Source organism: Porites lutea, chromosome 6 (genome assembly GCF_958299795.1).
Source record: "Porites lutea chromosome 6, jaPorLute2.1, whole genome shotgun sequence".
In the NCBI taxonomy this organism is placed as follows: Eukaryota; Metazoa; Cnidaria; class Anthozoa; order Scleractinia; family Poritidae; genus Porites; species Porites lutea.
Window position 1 is genome coordinate 29,742,257 of NC_133206.1, and position 24,763 is coordinate 29,767,019.

General features: G+C 36.4%; 1 protein-coding gene across 3 annotated transcripts; it reads right to left on the minus strand.

Annotated features, from left to right (window-relative positions):
• Positions 1-1,602: 1,602 nt before the first annotated feature.
• LOC140941147 (uncharacterized) lies at positions 1,603-16,568 on the minus strand. 3 transcript variants are annotated; one of them, XM_073390117.1, is made up of 4 exons: positions 16,490-16,568; positions 5,239-5,437; positions 4,039-4,217; positions 1,603-2,183 (listed from the first exon to the last, which is right to left on the minus strand). In XM_073390117.1, the coding sequence occupies exons 1-4, from the start codon at positions 16,529-16,531 to the stop codon at positions 1,743-1,745; spliced, it is 861 nt and encodes a 286-aa protein (XP_073246218.1). In that variant the 5' UTR covers positions 16,532-16,568; the 3' UTR covers positions 1,603-1,742. The 3 variants fall into 3 exon arrangements, with proteins under 3 accessions (XP_073246218.1, XP_073246219.1, XP_073246220.1); XM_073390118.1 differs by lacking the exon at positions 16,490-16,568 and having other exon boundaries at positions 5,239-5,920; XM_073390119.1 differs by lacking the exons at positions 5,239-5,437; positions 16,490-16,568 and adding an exon at positions 4,648-4,772.
• Positions 16,569-24,763: the final 8,195 nt, after the last annotated feature.

A 24,763-nucleotide genomic window follows, 5' to 3' on the forward strand; every position in this document is an offset into this window, starting at 1 on the left:
AGTCAAAATATCCGTCTACAGCAGACAAAGGAAGGCTGATAATCGATCTTAGTCTTGCCATTATCGCCGACTTAACAAACTGACTATGAATGTTACTGACTATATCAGCCCTAAAGGCTACATTGAGAATTTTCTGATCAATATTCTTAGTCTTCTTATTCGATTTTGTTTCTTCATGAAGAAACACTTCTCAAACGATCGCCAGTTAGGAAAATTTCGTAGTATTCAAAAGGAAAGAATAATAGATTGATGAGTCAACCGCCTGTTTTGCTTTTCTCGATGCGATGTAAGTGAACTCTGATTCAGATCAGTAAGATTCAGGGCCAAGTTTTTCGAAAGGTGGATAACGTTATTCGCTGAATATATCAGAATCGCTATCCAGTGGGGATGGTTTACCTTTTACGTTTCCGCTGAATAGTGATTTATCTCAGTTGTGGATTGGGTAAAAAATTGTTACGGTGAAGTGGAGCAACTAACCAACTGTTGCCAGTTGTTGTCCTCGCGATGCAGAAAGACACCTAACGATTTAATGAAAATCAACGGAAGAAGGAATCGGCGAATAAGTTGCCCGTGTTTTTGAGATGTAGCGATGTAGTGTGACCTGACTTAAAGAACTCCATTATTTCACAATTTACAGCAAGGTTTTTTACAGCTTTGAAATGAAATTGAGCAAGAAAATTTTGAGTGTAACTCACTGTCTAATACTAGGACGTTTTGTTTTAATGGCGTTTCGTAACTTTATTCATTGTCTCGGCATAGATAACCCCTGAAACAACAAAATTGTATTTCTTTAAATCTCCCTCATTCAAAAGTCAAGGGTTTGTCAGAAAAGATTTCAGACATTCAAGTTTGTTTCGTTTAATAAGGACCAAATAACTCACATCGGAGTTAAATAAGTATTTACAAGGTGCATTGCTAAGTGATTTATCCCCGAGATAAAATTTTACATTTGCTCTTCGGTAACACCTATGACAATTATTTTTTATCAAAGTTCTCAGTTATAAAGTGCACTGCGAAGGTCCAATATCAGTTATTTTTTCATTATTCTAGGCCTAGCAATGTTTTACCCATGTAACATGCAGTGATGTTACCGAGTTAAACCTCACCTTTGAAAAGCGCTAGAAAAAAATTAATTTTCCTATCACAGATAATGACGTTTGCGGCCACTAATTGGGTTGTTGAGATGAGTTAACATTTGTTTAGTTACTGTCACCGAACAAAACGCCTCGACTTGTTGCTCTGTTTAAGTTTTGACATCAACGTGGCAGTTTATTCTATGTACAGAACCACTCGTCTTCATCACTAATCAACGAAACATCATAGGTGTCTCGCATTAAACAGAGATATGTTTAGGCCGATGAAAAATACGGCAATTTCCACTTTTTCAATCCCAAAAGAATCCCCATGCATGAGTCAAATTCAAGAGAGTTTCTAATGATACTGAAAATAACTAGCGCCTTACAAAATTACTGGCGAAGACGTTTCATCGCAAAGGGTTTTATTGGGACTCAAACGTATAAGAACTGTAATTTAGCTGCTTTTCTCCGCGGGAAAGGGTTAAGATTGAACGAACTCAGATTTTACAAACCCTCTCAATTTACACACTGCGGAGTATAAAGAAAAAAGACTTGCGAAAAAACCTTGTTTGCAGTGTCATTTTTCTAGAGCCAGTAACAGTCAAACTCACTTGAAGACAATAAATTTACATTCGACCTAAATAGAAAGCTTAACACTGCTTAATTCTACATCCCAGGATTATGCGAAGTTAGCAGGACCTCGTGCTCCTTAGCTCTCCGCCGAAGAGCGGCGATGCTCGATGTTCGGATCTTTTCAAAATACTCCAAATCTCTAGCGGTGTGCTCTTTATCGTCAAGCGAATGACCATGTCCGCATCCCTTAAAGGGGCCTTGATACTGCTCTGGAAATTCCATTTTTACCATGGGCTTTAATCCGCCGTTTTCCTCTTCCGATTTTTCCTTTTCAGCGGTTTGAAAATGCCCTACCAGCCCCACACTGCATCTTCCAGCCTCCTTTTTTATGTCCTTCTCTTCGTCTTCCTTCTCTCGGTTCTCATCTTCTTGTTGGTCTGTTTCTTCGCCATTCTCGGAATCTTTCTCGGCGTCTTCACTATCTTTCGCTTTCTCTCGTTTTCGCCATTTTGCACGTCGGTTTTGAAACCACACCTGAAATAATAAATGTAAGACGAAACAGGTCAGTTATTATAAAGTTTAATGATATCTTAGCTATCTCCTAGTAGTATCATGCGAGGTTCTTTATTATATTAACTTCCTTAAAAGAAATCTGCGGTTGAAAACATGAGTAACTATAGCTCAAACCATCAATGACCTTTTTAGATTTTGTTTTTTTAATTTGTGCTTACATTGCATGCGGTTTCCTTAAAAGTTATTAACCTCTCGTTTAGCAAATGTTTCGATACTTTAAAACAAAACTTAGCGCATTCATTAAGTCTTTTTTATGTGGAAAGATGAGATAAATAAAATATTACGAAGTAATTATTCCTTTCTTGCGAATAAATGGCCTTCGTGGCAGGAGACAATAAAAGGCGACATTTGCTTGATAAGAACAACAGAATTTGCATTTTAACTGATCGCTTGTCAATTTTGGTTTAGATAACATTTATCCATTCCTGTTAAACGATGTAACTGTTTATTGAGGATAATCCTACAAAAAAGATATTCGCTACCCATTAAAAGCCGTTAGAAGTTTACGTAGACCATTTTCTGTTTAACGAGTAGAGTTTCTTTTTATTTACGATTTTCAGCGGAGATAACACATTGCGCTAGGATGAGAGAGTGACATTTGGTACCTTATTTCAGTTCATCTTATTAAAAAAAAATTCTAATTAAAATGAAATAAAGAAGAATGGGAAAAGCGTGGCAGGTATTGATTCTGGACACAGTAATACAAGAAATGAATGCCGCAAGCATCGGATAAATGTTCGTCGTTGACAATGAGGCTCATTACAGACAAAGGTGATATCCTCAAAGAGAGTGGTGAAGCGAGAAGGAGAGGAGAAAAAAAGTAATTACTTATCTCGAATCGCAAATTAAAAGTGACAACCGCTGTGGTTAGTAATGAAGATTATGATCATGTTGATTTTATAGACTTTTAATTTGCGATTTCATTGTTTTCTTCTTGTTTAACATTCAACATAATTATGAGTTTTCAGTGTGCGGATGCGATTAAACCGATACAGTGCGTCAGTATTATTGACGCAACCAGAAAGTGACGGTCGGTGAATTGTAACGGGGAAACGCTATTCAAGCGAGTTCTGATTTTGTTTTGCCTTCACAACATAAACCTCTCCTCCCACCTGTCGCATGAATGTAAGCGAAGAGGATATCAATCGACAACGTGTATAAACATAAGAACAACACATTGAAACAGTTCAATAGCTCCTGAGTGACGTAACGTCAAAATTAACAGACAAAATGTGTAGTTTTCCCTCAATCTTTTTGACCGCAGGAATATTGTTTTCTGTTCTCATTAAATTCTATCAATGTTTTTACTGTTTCTGTCTAAAATGGTTTAAAGAAGAACGTTGTTGAATTTGATACAATTGTTTTGTTTTGTTTTTTCACGGTTAGAATACAATGTTTCTACCCTACGTACGAACGCCTTGACGGTTGTGAAGCCTGCTTTAAATACCCTAAGGGGATATATCACATATCTAATTCACGAATCAAAGAAATAATCTAATGCTGTTCAGAGGAGCTCTCTCCCCTTACGTCAACTGAGCCAACTTTTTTTAACTTGAAAACCATATGATAACACTGTTTTGACAACGATATGTATCAGAGTTCAGATTTAGGAAAGAGCAAATGTTGAAGAGATTTCCTATTGTGACTAGCCAGTGATACACAAAAATGACGTAGGTGAAATTGCTTGCTGTATGGTAGACTTGATCTTGCGGAAAATAACTGTTACCTTTGTACCATAGTAAAGGCGCGAAACACAATTTGAAGCTCAATGGTTAAGCAAAGAAGTAGTTAAAATTATTTTCACAACTAACATTACCTGAACTCTGGCTTCCGTGAGATCAAGCCTTAATGCAAGAGCTTCGCGCATGAAAACATCAGGATAGTGAGTCGTTGTAAACGCTCGCTCAAGCTGCTCCAACTGCCACGGGCTAAAATTTGTTCTAACTCGCATTCGACGAGGTTTGTGTGGTCGCAAATGATCCAAAAATCGCTGGCCTATAAAGGACAGAAAAAAGAAAATAATAAGTGATTTAAATAAACGCATTTGTCACTATATATATTTTTAACGGATGGGGTGTAACTCATGAAATTTTGGGCCACGAGCGTGGGGGCTTTGTTGTTCCCTTCTTAATTATTATTATTACTTCTCTGCTATATCTGGGTCAAACGAATCTGACTAGATATCATGAGGAACTTTATCGGTGATCTTTTTCTAAAATATTAAGTGGATGTACTTCATTTTCATTAAAACCTGCGAAGATAACTGATAACTGGCGACAACACATCTCTTATTAGCCTCCGATGAAATTTAGACATTTAGTCTTTTTACATTGTTTCAAAGGAAACATATGTATAAAACGTATTCATAAGCTAGATTAAACTTCTACTTGCTCGAGCTCCCCTCTCTTTACGAATTTCTTATTACCGTGAATTCTTTTTTTTAAAACCGACAACTTGTTTAAGCCGACGAAGTCAGAGTCCAGTTTTGTCATCTTATCGTTTGAAATCTTTCGTCGCGAACAGGTACTGCTCATTTTTTGTTCACAAAACTACGGCAATTAAAACAATATTAATATTGTTCTTTAATTCTGTTTTTTATTTCAAGGCCTGTTAAATAATGCTCTGCATTTTAAATATTTTCCCTGACCCTTCGTTACTAAGAGGCGGTTGAAAGACGGAAAGAGAATCTCGAAAACAAAGAAGCTTTTACAGCAATCTCCACGGTAAACTCTCTAAATCTCCTTTATCGCCTAAGATAATCCGTGAAAAAATCGCCGTGTTTGGTTACTGTTTTCTTTTTGTATCTGATCGCAAACTCATCTCGAGTTGTTGATTACGTGTTATCGGTCACAAAATTGTCAGAACAAATTAGTTAATACGACTTTCGACCACACTAACAGCTATCTAATGTATCCAAAAATTATGTATCAAAAACCTAACCTTAAGCTTAAAAAAGCGCTGTTCGCGTCATTTAAGAAAGGGGATTTTCTCGTTAAAATGTTTTCTATGTACTTGCCTTGAAAAGCAGCGAGTTGCAGTTGAGGATCCACGTAAGTAGTCGGATGGTAAACGCAAGGGACTTCGTATGGACGCCCAGTGTATGAATGATAAGGAAGATAACTTGGAACACTGCAACAGGAATCGGCGTAAGGCAAACTACTTGGACCGCCAGAGATTGCTTGACCACGGGCAGACATCATCGCGTAGTACGGCGACTGAAAATATGCACGATGTCCTTGTAAGTTACTTTCCATGACTCATAAAATGGTTAACTACGTAGATGTACACCAGGTAGCGCGGTTTAAGTTATCTAAAACGGACGGACGCTTGGCTTGTTGTTGGTTTGAAGAGGTGCGCGGTCAAATGGCTAATTCCAAATGTAAGACTGCGGCGATATTTAAAGCCTGCCTATTATTTTTGCTAATGGAATTATACAATGAATTCTGAAGTGTATTCTTTGCTCATCCTGAAGTTTGCAAATCAAATAACTATTCAATCAACTGGTCATAATATAATACAAAGGCCTTTAAGAGTGGCTACATTTTATGTCCTGGCTTCCTATTGGTTCTTTTGGCGGACCGTCACTAAGTTTCATTCTAGCATCAGAAACTCGGGACTGGAAATTCGTTGGCCTAATTAGCGATGGGGTCATTGAATTACCCCTGTTAATAACGCACAACTGGTAAGCCAGCGAAATGTTCCCAAGCTTCTACCCGCGAAGAGCGTTTGGCATGAACCAGTTAGCACTGGCGAGCTGTCATTGCTTGAAAGTAGATTCGAATCGCTAGCCATTTTAGGGCAAACACTTCATGTTGCTATTTGAACTGTGGGAGGTCCTAAAAATTCACCTGCGCCGAGTATGCACAGCTGGTATCAAGCTCAGAGCTAATAGGATCATGAGTGATAGTTTAATGAATTATTCCCCATGTAATAAGAAGGCGTTAAATTAGAGGCGAAAAAAACTCGTCAACTGCATTGTTGAGCCTCTCGACCAACGAGAAATTTTCCACCGCCTGAACAAAGCCAGTTCGATCGAATGGTCACACGTTTCGAGTTGCGACCTTCTATTTCAACTTTAACTTCAACTTCAACTTAAAACGATCTTGACGACATGAACGACGCAAATTTGAATGCTAAAAGGGATATTTTTTTGTGCGGTATCGATGTGTTGTCATATTGTCATTTAAAGTCAAGTACGTTTGCCTTGTTCAAAGAATAGAACAACAAAATGAGTAATGATAAATTAATTTACAGCCTTTTCATTTGGCAAGCTAGATGCATCGAAAAATAATTGCTTTTAATTCCTCATTTGCAGTGATCGCATGCATGATCGCATGCCCGTCTTCTATGACTTCTTTTCAAGGAATGTGAAATCTTCTATCAAAGTGGTTAACTGTGATATAGTCGCAAATCATCAAACTGACTTCCGGATGTGATCATAAAGTATCGCTTCGCTTACGCCTATTTGATATTTTTATATATTTTACTATTTTTTTCAGTTAATTTAGTGAGACACCCAGTTTAGGTTGTTCTGTTTACATTCACTCTGTTCAGCGTCTTAACGCGTTAATTAAACTGCTCTACCAAACATCTTCAAGAACTCGGTCATGAATTATTATAGACACCAACCCTGCGCTCTAATCTAAGACTGGTGTATCGGCCAATTCTAATCGACAATGACGTATCACTGACAAGAAGACACCAAAAAAGGCTGATAGAGCTGTAAACATGGTAGCAAATTAAAATGACAGATGGATAAGAGGTGTCTTCGGCAACAAAAAGAAATATTTTTGTGATTTTTCTCAATAATTTGCCAACCGTTTGTTTAATAGTGATCGCCTGGAAAATTAAAGGAAGAAATTCGTTTGTGAACCATGTTTGCCCCGAGCTAAAGTGTCATTTTTACTACAAGATAACTTAATTGCGGAAGAACAATACTTATTTTTTTTCTAACGTTATCATAGATTTTACCATAGTAAACTGAGGATTTTGAGGTTGAAATAGAAATACAGAAGCAGAGTGTTTCATGTTTCTGTAGTGCAAAATTCATGCAAAACTGTGAAGATCATATTCGAAACAGCGCTGAGTCTATTTAAACAATACTACGGAACTTATAACGTAACTGTCCTTTTGCTCATTCAGCTTTTACAGGATTAGGTTTCAACGACGAAAGTTGATACAAAATTAAATTTTTGAGAGTTATCCGTTTCAGCTGGGCAATCTGGTAGTCAGATATTCTAATTGTCTTTATGCTGAAATCACGTGACTGCAGTGTAAATTGTATTTGATCGAGTCTTGTAAGGTGGCTCCCAAAATGATTTATTTTTCCAAAATGGACTTTTGGATTAGAATGCCCCTCTTTACTTTTGTTCAGTAACTACTCATCGAATACTTGCGCTAGGAATTAAAAATAAGACGAAAGATGAAAGATTTATCACACGACGTTTCGGGGTCCTCATGATTCCATTATAAAGTGAGATGTTACTAATATTACAATCGAATAAATGCAAGAGATGAGAGATTTGTTCGATTGTAAGACTTGATAATGGAGTTATGAGGATCCCGAAAAGTCGTGTTATAAATATTTCATTTTTCTTCTTAGTTGCTTTGTTTTAACTCAGCTTATATTGTCTCTTCCTCTTACGCATACACACACACAAACACACAAGCTAGTATCTAAAGCGCCCATCAGATGAGCTTTCTTTCATTTTTCAGATTTGAATAGTATACAGGTCTTTATATAAATACGATTAACACCCATTCGCTCCTAGAGTGAATGGTGGACTCTTTTAAGGTGGCTCTTTGCGTATGAAATCTTATTGTGTTTCCTTATAGCCAAATGAATTTTTTTCAGCAGTATTTTCACTTGGTACATTTGTTTTTCAGCATTTTATAGAATAATATTTGACAAATTTTTGTCGAATCTTGACTTTGGCCACTGAAAAGTGAAAATACGGGTCCATAAGTGTCAATGAGGAGATTGTCAGTGACGCATAAAAATATGTAACAAAGATACCACCCGCCTACTGTATCCTGTTGGATCTTTACATGCCGTTTCAACACGCATAATCTATATATAGATATACCAGAAGTACAATGTTTTATCAACTGAAGATTTGACTAGGTATTTTATTACTGTATAGTTTCGTACTACATGATGGTGTAGCACTCTTCAGATAAAATAGCCTAATGGTAGACTAGAACAGTACGAGGCTATTGCAATCGTGTAGTTAGAAACTATATTAAATAGTAATAAAATGCCTAGTCAAATCTTCAGTTGATAAAACATTGTACTTCTGGTATTCTCGCTCTAGTCCTTTTATTGAGCACTCTGACAACAGTTCTGCATGAGGTGAAATCAACTATATATAGGTATTGATATATATATATTTTTTGCAACAAAATGATTTCATCAACATATCCCACGCATGTGGCTGAACCTTTTAATTTCTTTAGTGTACTTTAATACTACCTTTTTTATGTTTTTGCCTTAGCTTTTTTGTACTTGAACAAGAAACGTGTGCTGCCACTGCAGCCTTTCTTACGACAAAATCTCAGAAAAACGTTGCATCTGCTAGGTGGAATGGCTGAAATCCTCTCACAAAAATATATTTGAGAATATTCAAAAATCAGTGCGATATTAATTTAGTCATTATCTCCTAGGAGGTCATACAATTAAGAAATACTTTGGTGACAGCTGATCCGAAATGTTCTTTCTTATACAAAAGAAATAATTTCAAGTCATACCTGTAGAATAGTAAATTGTATCAATGATAATGATCTACGAAAAGGCACCGACGAGTGACCAAATGACATGCCGTTTTAAAAGAAATTAAAGGATAGTTTTTGTCAACTTGCACATATTTCTCCCGCGTGAAACATGAGTTTACAGAGGCAGTGCCAGGAGCATTATTCTTCCCCTTTTCTGATCAAAAATGTCCTTAATTTAGATTACATTTCATAACGTTTCTTGTGACTGTGTTTAAACCACTGCCAATGAGTTGACAAAGTCAACGGTTGGCAAAATTGCCCAAATTTTATTTTGTAAAATGCTGAAAAACAATATTACCATGTGAAAGTACTGCTGAAGAGGTTTCATCCATAAGATTTCGTCCACAGACGTAAAAGTTAGAACCACCTTACAGAACTCCATCATGTACTGTGGTGGTGAAAGGGTTAAGTTTAGATAACCAAGATATGGCGGAATATCGTGAAGTTTTAAAAGTAAAGAATGCTACATCACTGCCAGTCCAAGTCTCGTAGTCTAAGACACCCATCACGACGATTTAATGCAGAATGACTTGGAAACTTTGTTCCAATGGTTGTTTTTGAAGGTGACATCCATTGTAACAACGTGGCCGCTATCCACTACCAAAACCATTACTTTTTGAATGGTTTATCCACGCTAGAATAGCTTTTTTAAACAAAATTTGGCTATTATTTGTCATTTAATATAAGTGAAAAGCCGGGGAAAGTTTCCTTTGGTTCTTAATGCATTTTTACTTAACACAGATGACCATGTTCCATTAAGAAGATCTGTTAAGGTTCCAAGAAGCGTCATTCTCATTTTTTTGGCCGCCTCATAAGTCGCTATTTTTAATAGTTTTTCGGCTGTCTCACACTTTCTCTGTCATAGCCTGAACAATCTATTGAAAATTGAGAACTCTTTGTTTATTTTTTCATTTTTTTTTTGTTTACTTAAAAGACTTCAAGGCTAGCAGCAAAGTATTATGTTACCTCACTTTTCGCGCATCATTTTGAACCTTACATAAGGTAATAAAATTGCAGGGAAAACTTCACAGTCCCTCAGACATAAATTCGAATGATTTAAAATAATTTTCTTGCCCCTAGAATTAGAAACAAAAAACAGTGGTATTTTTGTTTTGGTCTTCTCGGAATGCCAGTACTCGGTTACTCTATAAACTTAACTGAGCGCTTCAGCGACTTTTCCAGTTTTTTAAGGACTTGCTAGACGGATCGGAAACTCCACTTGGCCAATTTTCTTCCAAATCGTATTGATGATACCAAGAGTAGATTATGATTCAGACCGCCATTAAACAGTATGACCCGCGCTACAAGCCAATATTTGTCCCGTTTATTTCCAATGTATAACAAACACTCAACGAAACCGAAGCAACGTAAAATAAGGTTAGTTATCACGCAATCGTCCATTTCTATTGAGAATGAATATCACTGCTAGTTGACCGGGTCATTTATCTCTTAGATACTGAATAAATCAACTACTTATTGATCATAACAAGATACTTATGTAACACGGTATCCTTTGTAATGTTCGTTCAAATAAAAGGAGTTAAACCACAGGAGCGGGTATCAAAACAACCTTTTAATCCTTTTTGTGCGCTTTTATTTTAAAACAATTGCATTCTGGCATTAATTTTCGTCCTGATTTGCATTGGTGCGGTGGTTTTCTTTTCGATGTTATGTATTTTTTTGATAAAACCGTTGTAGTAAAAGTTTAACAAATTTGTACAAAAAGTTATCCACTCGGTGATTTGACAGAATATCAAAGCAAACAACCTTTGTAAAGCACTGCTCGATAGCCTCATTTCGCGTTGTGCCGCTGTTTGGTTGTTCATGTTCATACGCAAAATAAAATTCACAACCTTTTCAGAAATTTTTTACTGAACATTGACAATACTTGATCATTTCTACTACTGACGCTCTTTTTAGAGTAAATACTATGCGTATCATTCGTAGTCACAAATATCCCTTTAAAGACCCACAATTTTAAAAGCGTGGGTGTGAAAACGTGCTCACTGTTATTGTAAAGCTCGCTCAATAAAACGGCTAACAAACCGAACCACTTTATAATGACTTCTTTTGTGCATCTAATTTTCTATCACCATAACTGTTCTTATGAAAATCATTTGATTTTGAACAAGCACAATTTTCAATTTACGCTGTCATTGTTCCTGCATATTTTTAGAAGACTTCGGCATCCCTTCACTACTAAAGCTAACAACAACACCCCAGAAGGCTTTTATTTCTGTTTTTTGACTCTTTATGCAATTCACGCGACTAACCTCGTGTAGTTTTTGTACAAAACAATTTGCTAACGTAGCTTAACGAAAGAAAAACACTGCTTGCTTTTTATCGTAAACTGCCTAATCAAAGGCCTGATAAAATTTCATATTTATGGGTTGCAGACTGATATGAGTGATTTACCCAGCAATCTTAACGCTCGCGCGTGCGCTGGCTGTACTGATATTCGCCGAGGAAAAGAAATTATAAACCGAAGAAAATGATGGGTAATAAGCCATTTATTCTCCAGACAGCCACGAGTTTCCATAAACAAACACTGTGCAAAAAGTAAAAATTTGGTAAAGAAAACATCTGATATATTAAAAATTTCTACATTTTTCTGAGCCACAACTTAGGAAATCAAATGGTTGCATTTTAAGTGCATTTTTTGTAAAACTGGATGGGGGCAGGCTCCACAAAATGACAAAATAATTATGTTAATTCGACGCGATGATAGAAGTGCATATTAGAGAAAAAGAAAACTGATGAGAGAATAACTAACTTTTCCGTGCTTTTTGGGTTATTATTTGTGAACGAAACTTCCTTTTTGTTCCAAGATAATAAAATAAAAGCAGACATAACAAAGCATCTGTTTTCAATCTGACCCAAATAAACTCTTGGCCCTATTTGATACCGTGGTTAGAGTTTGTAATGTGCATAGGAGAGAAGTAAATCATTTTGAGTAAACCAAAACTAGTTTTTGTGTAGTTGCCGGTAAGGGTAACCTTATGACCAAAAAGCTGACCGCTTCATTGAAACAACAACTGTTCGTATCAAAAACAATGTTATAATTTTTGTTTTTACATATTAATTAATTTATTTTCCAGTGATGTTAATTGACTGAAAACGGCTGGTGAAAAAATGTTCGCAGTCTAGGCAACCAGAAGGGCGTTGAAGTCCCTGAGCACAGAAAGTTATGTGGGAGCGGCGTGCTTGGCTTTCGCCGCGGAAAAGTGGCGTTTATGACATCATCAAAACCGGTGGCGCATTCAATAACAACGGTTTTGGAAAAATTTCATTACGCGGTACTGATAAATTGTACCTGTTAAGCTCAAATCGTACCTGTTAAACACAAAGATCGATCCGCCAAAGAAATGCACCACAGGGCTGTCGCAAATCTAAGAACGGTTTATATTGAGGATTCTTAAGCTTCGTACACTCAACTTTGTCCGGAAAAATTCACCGACAGTCCTACGTTGTGGAGTTGGATGGTTATTAACGTTATAAACTTGCCTTGTGGGGTATTACTGGGCCCAGTATTATGACAATTCTTCCAAGGTTTAATGGAACCGACTTTTAAATTATAAAGGTACACTTACTGATGAAAAACAAATTGAAAAAAAAAAACCCACAAATTTGTTATCTTCCAAGGTGTAAGCAAACCAGAATCAAGCGACTGTTCCTGAATACCACTGTCAAACTTGAAAGCTTCGAAAGGTTCTCAAGTTTTCGGTTCAATTGTTTACTACTGACCAGTTTTCCCGTAGCTCATGAGAAGTAGTTTTGGGAAGACTGGCCAAACCACTGAGTGATTTTGCTTCCGTTGCAGTTTAAAGTAGCACAACCCTTTCACTGTCAAAAGTGGCCAAGGTCAAAGCTCGACAAAATTTCCAAATTTCATTTTGTAAAATGTGGAAAAGCAAATAGTACCATGTTAAAGTACTTCTCAGTGGAGAGGGTTCATATAAATGGTCACACCATAGGATTTCGTCCTCAGAGTTAAACGTTAGCGCCATCTTATGTAGTCTGTCAGTGAAAAAGTTTCAAACTTTCGTACATAAAGACCTGCATGCTGATATAAAAGCGAAAAATACGAAGCCGGTGTGATTGGCACTCTAGAGATACAGTCGAACATTGCTTTTACGGACACTGGCTTAATACGAACATATTACGGACAGTTTGCTTTGTCTCTGGGGAAAGATAGCCGATACATTTTCTCTAAATTCAATACGGATACTTTCTATGGCTCCCTTGAATGTCAGTATCAACGAGGTTTGACTTTACTACTTGTGTGTGCTTGTAAGAGCAAGAGAGAACATAATACTAAATCTTTTTATTATTATTATTTGTTAAAAAAGTGGGTTTTAAATCAGTAGTATTTGAGTGTTCGATGAGTGGTTTCTAGTATTTAGAGAACACACGTAAAGAACCCGACATTCTGGTCCAAACGTCCATTTGGGAAAACTGAAATGAATCACTGGCTTAATCCTTTTATATATTGGGATTTTCTTCACGTTAAATAGCAAACTTTAAAAGCATGTCAAATTTCAAGCGTAGTTTCATTTCTCACAAAGGCACTGAAACCATTTTTTCGCAACCATTTCAGAATGCTTTCTATCCAATCTTTGAACCCAAGAATTTGGTAAAGCAACGAAAACTTTAAGAAAATTAAAGAGTTATTGGTTATAAGCATCAATTAATTCGAAATGTGTCTCAACTGCAAGGAACGTTCTCGACCAAACTCAGCCTGCTTATTGCGATAAAACGAGAAACGACGGATAAAGTATTTTGTTTTGGGAGTTTTAGTTCGTCCGTTACCATATGATGACTGTTTTAATTAAGCCTTATCCGTTTTTTTTTTTTGCATAGTTGATTGACCTTATCCCGAAATGAGAATTAATGGAATAAACTCTTGAAATGCCTCATTTTGGCGTTCATTGCTTTGCAATAACTAGAAATCTGCTTCAAATAAGATATCACGATGATTCAGCGTTTATTAATGTGACCCAAAAAGCACTGTACAAAAGATTTGAAACAAAACTTGCGTAGTCTTATCCCGGAATACGATCAATCGAATGCACTCTAAGTATTTTACAAAATTAAATCTTGGATATTTGTAAAACCTCTATTTTGGGCATCCCTTATTATTGTAATTCCAGAAAAAAAAGGGTTAAATCATTCAGCAATTTGTTCGTCAAAAAATATCTTTCAACACTCAACTATAACATCTAAAATACATATTCAGAATAGCCTAGAATAAAGTAATTTTCTGGTACCCGCGGTTTTGTATTACGTTTTGCGAACTGTCATTGACGCGAGTTTGAATTCTTTTTTTATTAGACTGTCACATTATAAAACAAACATATGTCCTCCGGCTTGATATCACTTAAGACTTCTTTTAATGTTCGTTGTAGTGCACAGACTTTAACTCAGCATAGAAAACCAAACGATTTGAAAGCTCCTTTGTCATAAATGCATCCCATTATGATTTGCTTGTGGTCAACTATTTTTTAAGGATTGTTCTTTTCCTTTGTGGCGAAGCTCCAAGTTAAATACGTAGCTCAAAGGGTATGAAACGTGAAAAAAGTACCAGTTTGAATTTCAGCCACGAAAGTAGTAAATGAACTACCCACAATCAACTGAAACAGATTATCAAGTAAAACTTTAGCAGTCGCTCATACGCTATGAAACGTGATAAAAAAGTACTGCCTAGTCTGAATTGCAGCCAGCAAAGTAGTGATTTAACCATGGCCAGTTGCCATCAAAACAGGTGATCAAGTAAATCTTCAGCGTTTTAAACACGACATATGATCAAGTTGTAATCGAGTCTACCCGATTTTGATACGGGCACACGAAGAAACCTTAGAGTAACGGCTTACAAAACGAGGACTTTCACCAAAGTGACAAGTTTATTTTTTTGCTGCATGACATGTTCACCTTCCGTTGAGCTTCACAGTTTTTTTGTCATTCTTACAGCATGGATTTTAAATGCACGTTGTTTGTTTTTATGCATGAGAATTAAAGTTCTTTCCCACGGGAAGTGTAATGAGTTTTTCTTCCGTGATCATCAGAAAGTAAGTTCGTCAAGCTGAAAGAGAACGGGTCATTTCTGCTGTCTGCTGGTGGTTTATTTCAGTGGTCAGTGCCACCAGTCGTAAAATAAACCGTATCTAATGTATCTAATGTACAAAAACAGTTATCTCTCATTGAAATATTTAAAATTATTCAGGCAAATGCCTTGGCATCCCACTTTCCGAGAATTTTAGTTCGGACTTTCCTTAAAGTTTTCTTCGTTTATCCAGAAACTTGACACAAAGTTGTGTTTTTTTTGAGCTCGTAACATCCTACTGATTTATCATCTTAGTTCCGCCTTTTAATGTTAAATGTTGCAATCTACTTGTTAGCAAAGGTTACAGTTTTCCAAATTCTCTCTAATAGTTTGGGAAAGTGAAAAAAAGAGCAATGCCGTAGATGTCCAAACGATAAGAGAACGCGCACACGAAACATGGAGAACAAGCTGAATTGAGAAATGTGGGCGTGGCTTTCGGCGACTATTGCGCGTGACAGAGGGACAGCATGGCTGGTAAACACGTGACGTAGTTCTTAAATGAAGATGGTTTTAGGCTTTCTAAACGATGGCGCAGTAAGGATACATTTTCTTTGAATGATTTTGGTACTCAAAGCTAAAGCATCCTACTTGTTTGCGCCGAAAGTCCCGGGGAGTTAAGGTCCTTCTTCGTTTGCGGAGTGACCCCTCCAGCTACGAGGAAAGATGGAAATAAAACATTGAAGAAAAATCTCAAATTTCCTTTTGTAAAATGCTGAGACTGAACAAATAGCTCCATTGAAAAGTACGAACTTGAAGAGGTTTCGTTTGAATGGCCAGACCATAGGCTCACTTTCACAGGCTCTATTACATGCCTCCTTAACTAATAATTGCCTCTGGCAGTGAACGAGTTAAACATTTTAATTGAGACCGACTAAGTCACTTAATAAGATTTGCATTTTTTATGAATGGAGAGGCCCGCAAAAACCCAAAAGAAACCCCAAATACAGATAAATAAACCGCTTTAAAGCGAATGAGCACAATACATATATCGGGGAAACTTGCAGCTATAGAAAAAAAAAACTCCTCTGCGGTTTGGCATGGTTTTACCAATACTAAAATCTATATTGACTTTACCAAATGAGCTTAACATTGCTCAAACTCATGATTGTATGTGAAGATTAAGCAAGGCATTCGAGAAGCTAATTCTCTAACGTTCTTCTTTGCCTTTAAGAGGCGAGATATTAATGCAGTTTCACAGATTCTTTTGCTAACAGATCGTCATGTAATTGTTAGCAATTCTATGGAGAAAAGTTGAAATGGGAACAAAATGGAAAGAGCAGCAACAACAACAAACGAAAAATTAATGATATAGAATAGAACCGACAAACATAGTTGCAGTTAGCGATATGATCAGTTCTGTTATATTTTTCAAACAATCATCCATCTTTTGTGTTACCTGATATATGTTGCGTCTGTTATGGCTGAAGAATTGCTCCATGATTCGAGGATGAAAAGCAAGTTGAAATCAAGGAAGCGTATTCCTTCGGTTAATAAATGCTGTATTAGCTTTAATTGTATGGAATACTAAGTATAATAGCAGGCATATTTGTACAACTGCTGTAAAGACGGCCCGCCGTTTAAAGTCTCTGATTTGAGCTTTAAATCGGCGTTCTTTCGAGCTCTTAACATGGACTTACAAAGTCGATGCATGAAAAGCGCGCAAACAAACAGCTACCAACTTTTACTTATTGTGATAGAAAAATTATACTTTAGTGGAGCCAAGTGTATAACACATAGCACAGTTGTTGAAAATTTAAGTAAAATTCTATAATTACATGCGAAAAGATAATTGAAATTTCATTATAAGCATTTCGGATCTAACGAAAAACATCGAAATATTTACTAATGACTAAAACGTGTTGTAATACGTTAAAAGCGCAGCTGAGAAGATCGCTAGCTGCTTTTTATTTATTTATTAATTGACTTTAAATCCGTTTTAAGTGGTATAGAAGCTCAATAAATGCATATACAAATATTAATATTCCGGACGCGCTCAAATGGACCTTCTTGAAGCAAACCTGGGTAAACTTGGGGTGTTTGAAAAAAATTAATTTGATAGTTTCGTGCAAAAGATGTTCGTCGGTTTAGGAATAGATGGTTGAATATTATTGAACGTTTTTTTCGGTCTTTTGTGTGTGGGAAAAAAAATAGAAATTCTTTAGAGTCAAACTACATCATCAGAAACGCATTTTAAACATTAAAAAGGTTGACGTTTCTGTCTTCTAACCCACAATTGTCAGAACCAAACTCAGTGATCTTTGAACACCATCTTAAAGAGAACACCTCAAAGAATCGAGGCGAAAAGGCAAAAAAGGCAAACAAAAATAACAAGTTATAAACGAGGACTTAGAAACAACTACTTGAATTTAGCTCGACGGAGCAGACGACTTTAGGGCAGCTCATGATTGGCTCATGATTTCTGTATTTATATAGTGTATTTCTCTTTCTCTCCAGAGAGTTAATGTAACCTCGTTTTACTTATCTCTTTTGGCGTTTAGCCATGCTAACTCTTCTACTCTCAAAATCAGTTATTGAGACCTGCTAAGTCATGTGGTAAAAGTTAAGTCAATGGATGAAATCTTGTGGTGTGTTGAATGGAACCTCATCGGTAGTGTTTTTACATCGAACCATTTAGTGTTTTTCAATATTTGAGGGGCACCCAACGTGAATATAGTTCAAAACCACTTAAACATAGCATTGTTAAACGTATTTTAGTATTTAAACGGTAGATATAGGCATATTTTTATCCCCTAAAAATTTTTCATCTGTTCGGATTTCCTAGCTGAAAGTCTAGTGATCAGAAAATTATAGGGATCAAAACTTACCTTTTCGAAAATTTCAGCCAGAAAAAAGGCTCCCAAAAATTCTACCTGACCTTTTTACGGTAAAAATCCGTTAAAAATGGGCAATTACACCATTTTTTAGATGTTCGAAAATCCTTGGAGAGGTAGGCAAGCAAGAAATTTTACAACAAATGTTCCGAAAATTTTAGACCTCAAATCGTTTTCCAAACAGATATTTTCCGAAATTTGACTATGGGTGCCCCTGTTGAATGGAACCTCATCGGTAGTGTTTTTACATCGAACCATTTAGTGTTTTTCAGTATTTCACAGAGTGCAATTTTCAAAATTTATTGAATTTTGCCTGTTTCCGCCAAAAGTATTTTTAAGGTTAACGGAAAGGTTTAGGTCACCATAGGATATAGGATTTTACGTTAATATACAATGTGAAATGTTTTTTTTTGTATTTTCTCATTGGCCACAGCTATTAGTGGTGAAAGATTTCATCATTCAAATGTTCAATTTTAGATGATTTCTAAACCTTTACACAGTTGTCTCGCACTTCGATCCGAAACAAAGACAAAGAATTGATATTATTGGCTGTCGATCACATGACTCGTGAATCCGAAATCACAAGTTTATTAACACCAAAATATTTAATAACGCGTGCACGAGTGTTGCGAAAAAGCTGCGTTTGCCTTTAATTTAATGCTTTTTAAAGGAGAAATTAGGTTTCCATTGCTTTTATCATTCTTTAAATTGAGCGACGAGTCAATTAGTGCCTTGTAGTAAGGAATTGCCACCTTTCAATCAAATATCATCCCATCGACGAAAGGGAAGAGAAAAGCACATATTCCTTTCACCCAAAATTGAAACTCAAGCAAAGCCCCCCTCCCCCCATTAAAAAAAAAAAGAAAGAAAAAGCAAAGTAATAATAACTGAAAGGCTAACATTGACAACATTACTCTAGAAATCCCTGTTATGGTTGCATCGTAGAAAAGAGTTGAACTTTAAGTGAAATTAAAAAAAACGACAACTCTGGCATTCTGAGTTTCTGCATGAAGTGAAGCTGCAGTTATTTTGTTAACTGTAACATATGCAATATCAATTTTTCGTGTAAAACAAAATGAGAGAGATCCACGACATCAATTTTTCATGTAAAAAAAATGAGAGAGAAACAAAAGCGAAAAAACATTTTATCTCGAATCAAATTTTTTGTCTTCTTGAAACAGGTAAAACTCCTCTTTATTGTTTAGTTGTTAACAAATACCTTATTGGCTAGAGGGAAATCTTGCGTAATTTTTTAAAGTTCTCACTAGAGGTCTCCCTCCGTGTTTGCAGAAAATATGGCTTCGCGGGCACTTAATATTGTTTTTTTTTTCTAATGAGTTACAACGAGAATCAAAGTTGCGCAAAACTGAAGCAGTGAAGGGCGCCTTATTGGAACTTAAAATATTACTCCTTCAGGGGGTTGTTAAAGAATCTCTCCTCGCTGGTACCATAAGAAATGTATGAGGGATAGTGCACAGAACATACACGGTTGACGTTAGGGCTTAAAGTGGCCCTCAGTTCGCATTTATCTGCATTTTACTAGCTAGGGCCCTGATGGTGGTAATCTCTGGTAAAGCTGCACGATACCTCCACCGTTATTAAACATCTTAGGCGTTTCCTTGCTTCATTTGCTGGGTATTCGTTTACCAGTTGGTGCTAACATGGGCAAGCATGCATAAAATGACTATTTAACGCAACTACATGTCTTTTCATTTTACTTGAAGTATTGAGCATCGTTTAGTTGGACGCTTCGCGCCCTAATGATCTTATATGGTAAAATGGCGCCGATCATAACACCAAGGTTTTGATGCACCTTTTAGTAAACTTTAAAAAAGTTTGAAGAATTAATTGCGTATTATTAATATCTTAAACTTTCAAAACTGAAAGTTACAACCCTAGCCTTGAATATGATACCTGTACTAGGAGCCGATAATCGGCTACTTCTCAAAAACCAGCCTACAGACCCGTACAGGTGAGCTTGCAATACAAGGCGTGCTTACCTCAACGCTGAAACGTTTTCAACCTGATACACTAAGTGAGGCAGTTGTTAAAGCTAACCACTGATCGCACAAACGAACTTTTCCCCCTTTTTTCCCAATGATTTCCTTATTACATCTCGTATCTCACGTTGTTCAAGTCATTGTTAAGACGTGCACGAAATCCTTTGAAAGCTAGACTGGGTTCTGTGAGTTTATCCCGCTTTGATCGTTTAAGCCTTCGTTATTTAAGTTGATCTTTGTCACGATTTCGTCAGTTATGTCTTTTACTACCCATTTTCAATTGGTCACAACGTCTTCCTAAAAAGGCCAGTCGCCCGCACAGCGCGAATCTGAAAATGCAGTAACTAGTGAAAAATTAACTATTAAGCAAACTAGTACAATGATATTTTTCAAATCTTGGCACGAAAAAGCTAATTCTTTCTTGAAGAATCTTTGCCACTACTGAAGTCAAAGGACTCTCGAAGCCATAAATATTCGATTACGTTTGTAGCGATCATTGTAATTACTTATCGTAATTACTTGTTATTACTGACGAAATGTAGGGAGCAGCAAATGCCCATTCACTCGGCAACTTTGCCTTAATGAGACATGTTTCTAAGCCACTTGAATGACATGATATTTTTTTTTTCATTTTTTCTACTCCGTAAAATACAGGCTCAGCATGAACATTCACTAGTCATACAGTTTGAAATTTTTATTGAACAACAGAGTTGACAGTGCATTTACGGTGGAATTTTGTCTTACTTTTCCAGACTAAATTTTTGACTTCCCAAATAACACTCTCCAATAAAACGATGTAGCAACCGTGGACTTTCAATCGCAAAAAATAAATATATAAATAAAATAAAATAAAATACTACTACTAATGATGAACATTAATTATCAGTCACAATTTCGTTTTGGAAAAATAGTAAAAATAGATAGCATTACGTAAAAAATGCTGACGAGTAGGGTATCATCCAAAGACTATTTTTCATGATAATTGATGCTGTCACTGCGAGGATTAATTAGCGGCCAAGAGAAACGCTGACTTCCCTTGAAAGCTTCAAACTGAAGATAATGTAACAACTTTGTTTAGAAACGCTTTCTTTGAAAGCTAAACAAACATAAAAAAGTGAAAACAAACGCTTTAAAGAGTGGGGTAGAGCAAATATGAACAAAATTATTTTTACTATGCCATTTATCGGTAGTGAAACAATCTTACCCTTACCGTAAAATTCCGAAAATAAGCCCCGGGGCTTATATTTTTCAAAGACCCTTTGTGAGGGGCTTATTTTCGGAGGGGCTTATATTCGTAAGGGCTTATCTACGGAGGGAAATTTGCGTTTCAAAATTGATTGGGCTAGCCTTATAGTTGGAAGTAAATTTACTGTTTTTGCTTTGGTTTACTTTGTATTTGAGGGCAATTTTCCAAGTACAAGCCCCCCGGGGGCTTATATTTGGAAGGGCGATTTAACGGAGGGTTTTTTGCGTTACCGGTTTGGGGGGCTTATATTTGGAGGGGCTTTTACATGGAGGGGCTTATTTTCGGAATTTTACGGTATGTTACAAGAGATATTTGTCACTACAACGTTAAAATCGTGGAGGAAATACCATAGTGTTACCATTCAAATAATACCTCTTTGGTTGGACTTTTCCATAGTGCTATTTATAGTAAAGGATTTTATCAAAAAAAAGGGTAAATTTTTTCTTTTGCCAATGAGAGGAGTGAAAGAATTAATATAAAAAAGGCTTCTAGGCGTTGAGTTTCTAAAACATCCCATTTTTACGAGATTGATTATGTACTTTATGACTGTATGGGATTCTTGCTTGAATGTGATGTGTGTCAAATGTTTGTCGTTGTGTGGTTTATATAAGAACATGTAACTAGAAACAGTACTTGACGAAAAAGGTACAACCTTTCCCGCAATCACGGTTTATCAAGTGGTTCACTGTTCAGTGATGTGTAAGCTGTCCTATCTGCCTATCCTCCACTGAAAATAGATTGAAGTGCCACTTATTTCATAAAGACATTATTTACTCACCTACAGGCCTTTTAAAAACCCGTCTATGAATTGTGCGATTACTTTCGACTGAAACCAAAAGCAAACATACTATTTACTTTAACCCTTCCACTCTAAAACCAAGTTATGGAAGAATGATTTCTCACTCTGAAATCATTCGGAATCCAATGTTGTTACTATTCAAATAAAACCTCTCTGGTAGAACTTCTGCGTTGTCTGTCAATTTCTTAAGATTTTACAAGATTTTTTGTAACCGTTTACATTAGTTTCTAATAGAAGTGAAATAATTGGTCCAGAAAATAGAAAACTTATAGAAAATCCCTATACAAGACCTCCATGAGCTCCATTATGGTGGGAGGGGGGGGGGGGGGGGAAGGTACATGTATCTTATTGGCAGGAATGATTCGTAAGTCCAAATCCTTTAGGGCTCATCTAAATAACATTTAACCCACAAGTTGTTCAAGATTTGGATTGGTGTTTTTGCCTCTCTAGAGGACCTTCATGATTTTTAAGCTCCTGATCGACCCGTTACCAGAGAGACACAGGTTGTTAGACTGTTAAGCAAGCATCGTTAGTAAAAACTGTTTTATTAACTATTTTCTTTGCTATTTTCTGGGAGTGATAATAAATAATATATACAAATGGCGTTGTCAATAGACGATTGCAAAAATACTTCATGATAAGCGCAACTGACGACGTACTTGACATCTGTTTTCAGTGAAAGTGTCATTAACTACTTGAACTGGGAAATGTTCAATTTAAGCTGACTTTTAAACTGAAATTATAGATAAAATACTGCAGGGGAAATTGTCCAGGACGGTTCTCCAAATACATATTAATAATTCTGAAAAAGGCCGGTCGTTTCACTGTTTCTAGAGTGTGTAATAGGTAAATAGTCCAAGGTTAAAAACAAACTGAAAGAGTGAATGCAAATAACGTGTTAGTGATGTATCTAAAATGATAAAAATTGCCAGTGACAAAGTACATTCACAACGCTTTTTTTTTGAATGAAAATTGTTAAGAGAATTGTATTCGGTGCTTAGGATTTATTACAGATTGCTACGTTTAAAAATATACTGTATGCGATTGGGAAAAATATTATAAAATCAATTTGGCTCTTTTCCTCGGTATGCAACTCCCCCCGCAATGATGCTGATCGATCGTTATTCTCTCCTGACAGGAGAAGTTAGTTTTATTCTTGTTAAGCCGTTTTTGTTTTCTCGCCAAGAGAAATGACTGTTTTAAGAGTTACGTTAGTCGTCTTTGTCGAATGCAGTGACACTTGTTAATTGTAATATCAGTTTAGTGATTTTAGTTAACTAATTTGAACTTGTAATCCTATGGTCTTTCTATTGTTATGGTTTTTCCTGGTCATTTCAACTTATGATCAATAGATACCTTCTCCTGATAAGAATTCGTTGCAAGACAGGTGTCTCATTTTGGTACGGCTCCACAATAACACTTCTTATCATACAAATATGTTTAATTTAAGTTTCCTTAAAGGAATAAAGCCTTATTTACATTAAGAACGTTACACAGTTTAACATTTTTGACCTCAACTCCACCTTTTGTTTGTATTTGCCTGGAAAAGGCTTACTTCTTTATTTTTGACCATTTCAGTGCTATTTTCTCGCACTTTCAACCGAATTCATATCAGTCGATAGTTTCTACTTAAAATAAAATATATTCAAATTAAAAAGGGCGAGCTATCTCTTATTTTTGAGTTGCCTGCTGAGTAAACATCTGTTGTTGTAATTTCTACTTTTCACCACGTACTGTATTTTTAATTAGGACGCTCGATTTTGCGAACACTTCAACAGTTAATGTATTGAAAAGTTTAACCAATCATTTTTGACGAGAAGCTTAGCAACTCTTGAATTTTCAACAACAACAAAGAAACTTCTGAACTGTAATTTTAATACTTTTCTCTTGCTATTGTCAAAATTCATGTCGAAATAAGTTCTTTAATTGTAGTTTTTATTGGCGATTTCGGAGTTGCGTAGGGAACAACAGCAGGTTAGGTAACCCCCGCCCCCCCCCCCCCTAGCACTCGGGTAGGGTTACCCTAGAGCCAGGATAACCCTATCTGCCTCGTAAACACATCCCGTAAAAAGAGAGAACTGTGCGAGTGGTAGGGTAACCCTAACACCAGGGTTACCCTCCTTCCTTGTAAACAGGCCCTTAAGGTGATGCTACACGGGACGATTCGTAACGACTATTTTTAGCGCAACACAGCGTTGCAACATCATCGGTTGCGACATTGTTTCGAATAGTTACAACATTCTTCCAACGCTGCAACGCTGTGTTGCGCTAAAAATCGTCGTTGCGAATCATGCCGTGTAACATCACCTTTAGGATAGGTTCACACCCTCATAACGAATCTTAAATCGTAAAGTAATAAATCTTGTTGTTCTGTCTTTGTCTCTACAGCCGCTTTGTGTGCCCTTGAAGGAGGTGTGGCAGATCTTGATCACAAACAGTCCGATAGACCAGACGCAACAGCAGTGTGAAGTTTTAGTTCTTTGTGTGCATGTATCAAAACATAGAGAGAAAAATATAAGAAGCCTCTGTTGCCTAATAAAGTATGTCAAGGACTGATTTGAGTCGATATGTGGACACGACTGACGTTATCACAGAAGGGTGCGATAACTGCTAAATCGGAGAATAGTATAATTATAGGAGTTGCGATCTATAATTCAGTTTCCGATTCTACGGTTATTTCGATTCTCGAGTTTCGTTTTACGACGCATATTACATGCATTATTCCTCGTTGCGTAAGTCATAAAGGCGGAAAGAAGCGTGCTCCAGGAATAATCGGAGAATCGTTTAATCGGAG